The sequence below is a fragment of the Denticeps clupeoides genome, chromosome 11, assembly GCF_900700375.1.
Source record: "Denticeps clupeoides chromosome 11, fDenClu1.1, whole genome shotgun sequence".
In the NCBI taxonomy this organism is placed as follows: domain Eukaryota; kingdom Metazoa; phylum Chordata; class Actinopteri; order Clupeiformes; family Denticipitidae; genus Denticeps; species Denticeps clupeoides.
The window spans coordinates 15,289,728-15,295,732 of NC_041717.1; the positions used below are offsets into that span (position 1 = coordinate 15,289,728).

The window sequence follows — 6,005 nt, forward strand, 5'->3', positions numbered from 1 at the left end:
CCCGCTCTTTAACAACCCGGAAGTGAGCCGGAGAACAGGCAGTTGAGCATGGCGTTGGATGTGAAGTCGAGAGCAAAGCGATATGAAAAGCTGGACTTTCTTGGGGAGGGTCAGGTAACCTGCAAAGCCTGCAAACTGCAGCAACCGTGTTCATTACAGTCTTGCGGAACGGAAACATCTCATGGCTTCTTTCTGCTTTCAGTTCGCCACTGTTTATAAAGCCAGAGACAAGACAACAGACACCATAGTTGCTATCAAGAAGGTGGGCCTTCTGCCAATGTCTGGTGCATGCTTGTGCTATAAAAGCTATGAGGTCTAATAAAGCTTCCATGTCGTTTTCCTTCTTTTGTAGATTAAGGTTGGTCACAGGACGGAGGCTAAAGATGGTAAGATGGAGAGAGACAGTGGTGACTGCCATCTAATGCTCAGACATTTTCTGGTACCAGAGCGGAGCTGTCTACAAGCCAGATTACGAATTTATTCAACCTCATAGGGCAGAACCGAATCTGCTGTCTCTTTTCCTTTTAGTCTACAGATTAAACACCTTTCAGATGTGAACTAAAATTACAAGACAGGATTTTACATTTTTGCCTTTACACGGTAGCTGTGTATGTCAGTTTTTTCTCTTGTCCCGTTTTGGTCTTTTCGTCTTATTTTTTTCTGTGTTTCTTTTCAGGCATCAACAGGACTGCCCTTCGAGAGATCAAACTGCTTCAAGAGCTGAGCCACCCCAACATTATTGGAGTAAGATCTTAAAAGTGTCCTGCTTTAAGGTCTCCTGTCATGAAAATTACCCTTTGTGAGATTATTTAACATTAATATGCGTTCCCCCAGCCTGTCTATAAACTGCAGTTGCTAGAAATGGTGATAGTTGTAAAGTTTGCTTTGGCCGTTCTGCTTCAGAATCGGCGGAAAAAACGTACCTCCCCCTTTTTTAATGCTTTTTCCGCCCAGAGAATTTCCCAGCCCTCCCCTAAAACATTATCTCCACCGACCATCATGGCTTCCGAACATGTGAAGCATTGCAGTTGCTTGGTGATTGGATGTAAAAATGAGCACAAATGTATTTTTTTTTTAGTTATGTCACATGAGACTCTGAAGCACCAGTGGGTTAATTTAATTTTCTGGAAAAAAAAACGCCAACAGGACTTCCTTGTGGTTTGGCACCTTCCTCCTCATCCCGTCGCTCTCCTCCTCATTAGCATTTAAAGCTACAGACACCGAAACGGCGCATCCTGGGGAAATCTCTGGACTTCCTAAGTTCTGGTGTCTGGTCTTCTGGAACTTGCTGAATTCTGCACCAAATTCTGCTGAATTCACATACAGTATTAAGGAACCACTAAGAAAAAAATTCACGTCAGGGGTCCTTTAATCTGCACATTTTTTTTTTTTTTTCAACAGGAAGCATCTTATTATTGTTTTCTCTCTTCTGTTGGTTTTCTAAAGCTCCTAGATGCTTTTGGACACAAATCAAACATCAGTCTGGTGTTTGACTACATGGAAACTGATCTGGAGGTAAGATGGGCTGTCAACACATTTTTAGTAATGATGTAATGCATCTTATTGAAATGACAAGAAGAAAAATGTATTGTTCTGCACAGGTTCTAAAGCATGGTCTATTTATGGCTCAGTATAAAATTGTGGTTGCATCTTATGGGATGGGAATTAAAAGGTTCATCTAAGCTGTCAGGAGCGTACTGCTCCTCAGAATGGTTCTGAATAAACCCTTTAATGGACGGTCCTACATATTTATACACAAAGATATGGTTTACTTTTTTCTGCTCAAAGGGATTATCTGCCACCTTATCCCACAAGCATTTACATTACATTTACATTTACAGCATTTATCAGACGCCCTTATCCAGAGCGACTTACAATCAGTAGTTACAGGGACAGTCCCCCTGGAGCAACTTAGTGTCTTGCTCAGGGACACAATGGTAGTAAGTAGGATTCGAACCCGGGTCTTCTGGTTCATAGGCGGGTGCGTTAACCACTAGGCTACTACCACCCTACCAAGCAATTCCTCTGCATAATTCAGTGTTCTCCAGTGATAGACGTACACTGCATTTTGCAATCATGGTCAAACTAGTCACAGACATAAACGTTTTGTTATATATTTTGTAGTATCTTGTGTTGGTAAATGTAGGATTAATAATACGTATTAAAAATGGCTCAATGCGAATAATTTAAAATGTACTGCTTATTCGAGAACAAACTATTTGGATAAACCCAATAAAAAGCCTCATTTGAAAGCCTAACTTTTCCCCTCATTTAATGACAATGCTTATTTTGCTAGAGTTTTAATTATTAAATATTCTAGTGTCAATTTTTTTTCTTTTTTAAATGCGCTGCCTTTTCTAGGTCCGCGTTGCATGATGCTCTCATTCTTTTTTCCTCCCCAGGTGATCATAAAAGACACCAGTTTAGTTCTGACCCCGGCCCACATCAAGGCGTATATTCTAATGACACTGCAGGGCCTGGAGTACATGCACCAGCACTGGATCCTGCACAGGGTGAGAGAAGAGCTGTGTCTGTATGTGCATGTGGAAGGGAAGCTCTGGTTAATGTGGTGTGGAAATGTAGCTAGTCAGATCTGATCAGTTTGTATGCATCTTTTTGCTGCTCACAAATTTTTCATTGTTTGTTTCCTTGGTTGGATATCTTCCATATCTAATGTTTCCTCTGTGTTTTGTGTTTTTATAGGATCTGAAGCCCAATAATCTACTGTTGGATGAAAAGGGAGTGCTGAAAATCGCCGATTTTGGGTTGGCGAAGGCCTTTGGAAGTCCAAACAGAGTCTACACACATCAAGTTGTTACAAGGTCTTGTTCTTTCACCTTTGTATCAAACAAAGATTCCATCTGTACATCTCACAGCGCCCTGATTTTGGAATAGCATTCTGCCAATGACAAACCAGAAATGGAGTCTTGTATCTTGCGCAACGTTCTCTACATTTTTGTTTGATAAGATTGTTATGTAGGTGCACCGAGGCTCAGCAGTAACAGTGGTGGGAAGAAGTTTATTTATTCAGTTTTTGTCTCAAGACCTGTCATAAAAAGGCCCTTTGTTTTCTTATTACAGATGGTATCGCGCTCCCGAGCTGCTCTTTGGTGCCAGGATGTATGGAGTGGGCGTGGACATGTGGGCAGTGGGCTGCATTCTAGCAGAGCTCCTCCTGCGAGTAAGATCACATGACACACACACATGGTCATTTGACGTTTTGTGAGATTTAGTCAGCCAACAGACTTTTAGAAAGACAATTCAATTCCAGCCATAGCTGTTTTCTTTTATTCCTTCTCTCACTATACAGTGTGATTTTTATTAAATTTCTCCTGCTTCTGGTATCAGTTACCGTTCCTAGCTGGCGACTCAGACCTGGACCAGTTGACGAAAATATTCGAAGCTCTGGGAACTCCCACTGAGGAAACGTGGCCGGTTAGTTTCATCTGCAATGTCTTCCTGTTTCTCTACAGATTCCTGAGTAAACCCAAAAAAAAAAAAAACAATCATAAACTGCTCATGTCTGGCCTGTTCCAAGCTGGACCCTGGAAAGAACCTTGCTGTGGCTGTGCATGGAGGAAATACCCAGCAGCACTTTCTTGATTGCTTACTTTAATTCCTTATACTGTGCAGTGTCAGAGCCAGGAAATTTTCAGTGGAAAAGAATGGATCAGTGATCATTTTGGGGTGGCATATGTGGAAAAAAATATATATATTTTTCATATTTGAGACCCACTGAATTACCTTGTGATATAAAAAGATAAAAAAAAAAATTCGGTCCATTATTTCTTGATTCTGCGCTTTGAAGGGAATGACGAGCCTCCCGGACTACGTGTCGTTCAAACTGTTCCCCGGAACTCCCCTGGAACACATATTCAGTGCAGCTGGAGATGACCTGCTGGAGCTTCTCCAGGGCTTGTTCACCTATAACCCCTGCACTCGGATCACATCGTCAGAGGTGAGTGGTGGTGGGCAAAAGAAGATCTGATTCACGATCACTCGAGTTGTTTTTAAATACGTGAGGACAACGGTTTAGTAGCCTAGTGGGTAACACACTCGCCTATGAACCAGAAGACCCAGGTTCAAACCCCACTTACTACCATTGTGTCCCTGAGCAAGACACTTAAATAACTGATCACACTATTTTACATACTTCAAACCTCGTGTATGACCTTTCTGCTTCAGCTTGAAAATTAGAGACTTGAGATTTCAGCACATTTTGTTATTTTTATTGTTTATTGCATCCCAGGCACTGATGGCGCGGTACTTCAGCAACAGACCAGCCCCGAGCAAAGGGCCGCAGCTCCCGCGACCAAACTGCTCCGCTGAAGCCCTGAAAGAGAAGGAGAACCTCACCATCGGGATCAAGAGGAAGCGCGACAGCATTGAGCAAGGTGAGCGTTCACCTAGTACAAAGAGCCATTTGCACCCAGTTTCCACGAGGGAAAGCACTTCCAAAATATAATAAAACTAGTCTAGTAATTTGTCCTCTGCTTTTAACCATCACCCTTGGTGAGCAGTGGGCAGCCATGACAGGCGCCCGGGGAGCAGTGTGTGGGGACGGTGCTTTGCTCAGTGGCACGTTGGCGGGTTGGGGTTCAAACAGACAACCTGCCGCTTTCTTAACCGCTAAGGCACCACATGCCCTCCATCAGTGTTTTTCCTGATCACGTCGTGGTGAGTGTCAGGAAAGTTTTTTTGTTTTTTTTTTAACCTGAATAATAGCACTGTTTCAAATGCCTGCTCTCATCTGGGCCTTTTGAAGATCGTTCAGAATTGGATCTTTGTTCCTGCGGTCCAATCAGAAGAGCCCCTCATGAAATTGGATATTTTCCTGTTCAAATCTGAGCCTGTGCTTAATGCTGAAACCTGATAAGACCCATGGCGCTCCGCTCGGAAGAGCCAAATTGAATTTGCTGCCTCCTGGATGTTCTTGAGGCCTTGTGGTCCACTGGGCCGTGCCGTCCAGGTCTGTTTGGTTCATTATAGTGCATAACTTGGGTGGTAGTGTCCTAGTGGGTAGCACACTTGCCTGTGAACCGGAAGACCCAGGTTCGAATCCCACTAACTACCATTGTGTCCCTGAGCAAGACACTTAACCCTAAGTTGCTCCAGGGGGACTGTCCCTGTACCTACTGATTGTATGTCGCTCTGGATAAGGGCGTCTGATAAATGATGTAAACTTCCAGTTTTTCGGCTCTGCTCGCTCTGTTTGGAACCTATTATCAAAAATCAAATGGGTAACGGGGAAAATTTATAATCGCTATTTGACATTGTATGCTTGGGCTGGTCATGGCAACCTCTTCGTTCGCTCCAAAATTTGGTGTAATGGTGACCCCGCCCCAACATGTGAGCACCAATCAGGCAGCTGCTGTGTTCTTTTGTTGTGGGTGTGATGGATTTGGAGAGTTAAGCGCCACTGCGGACTGTACATTTCTGAGGCTCTTTGATAACCGCTTTATTTTAATGTTTTTTTTTTTTGTTTTTTTAGGCACTCTGAAGAAGAAGCTGGTCTTTTGAACAGAGCTCGCTTCACCAGTGAGGTTAAAGTGGGAACGTCTTGGCCGTACGTTCACATTACAGAACGTTTCCGGGGTCAAAACCTGCAAAAACTGACATGAGTTGTTTTTTTTTTTGTTTGTTTTTTTGTATGTGTGTGTTTTCCTCCCCCAACTTCAATGCTCGTTTTATTTTTGTATTTCATGCCAAAATGTAATTAAATTATGACCCTGCGCTCTTGACATGTTGTCCAGAGGTTTAATTAACGAATGGCGTTTAATGAGAAACTGTGGAGTCTACAGCATGGCGCGTTGTAATTAATTGAGATGCTGGCGGAGGCCATTTTTCTTCTTCCTCCGACTGCCGCTGATTATGGGGACGGAGGGGACGGGGGGGGGGGGACGTGGCTCCACATGTCAAGTCCCCGCGCTGGAGGGGTGGGGGGGGGACAGACACGGCAGCGTGACGACAACGGAAGCGGAGACAGGGGGGGAGGAGGAGGAGGA

The 6,005-nt window shown here is 43.7% G+C and overlaps 1 protein-coding gene across 1 annotated transcript; it reads left to right on the plus strand.

The window, feature by feature from the left end:
• Positions 1–5,741, plus strand: cdk7 (cyclin-dependent kinase 7). The gene is made up of 12 exons (XM_028996344.1): positions 1–114; positions 203–262; positions 353–386; positions 677–744; positions 1,447–1,515; positions 2,403–2,513; positions 2,704–2,822; positions 3,082–3,181; positions 3,349–3,435; positions 3,809–3,958; positions 4,250–4,394; positions 5,492–5,741. Exons 1-12 carry the CDS (start codon positions 49–51, stop codon positions 5,518–5,520), a joined length of 1,038 nt encoding a protein of 345 aa, XP_028852177.1. The 5' UTR covers positions 1–48; the 3' UTR covers positions 5,521–5,741.
• Positions 5,742–6,005: the final 264 nt, after the last annotated feature.

Excerpts from the sequence above, each read along its gene's own strand:
- cdk7 (XM_028996344.1), top strand. The coding sequence starts at position 49 with ATGGCGTTGGATGTGAAGTCGAGAGCAAAGCGATATGAAAAGCTGGAC. Across the intron at positions 2,514-2,703 it reads AGCACTGGATCCTGCACAGG|GATCTGAAGCCCAATAATCT; the intron begins GTGAGAGAAGAG and ends GTGTTTTTATAG. Across the intron at positions 3,959-4,249 it reads CTCGGATCACATCGTCAGAG|GCACTGATGGCGCGGTACTT; the intron begins GTGAGTGGTGGT and ends ATTGCATCCCAG.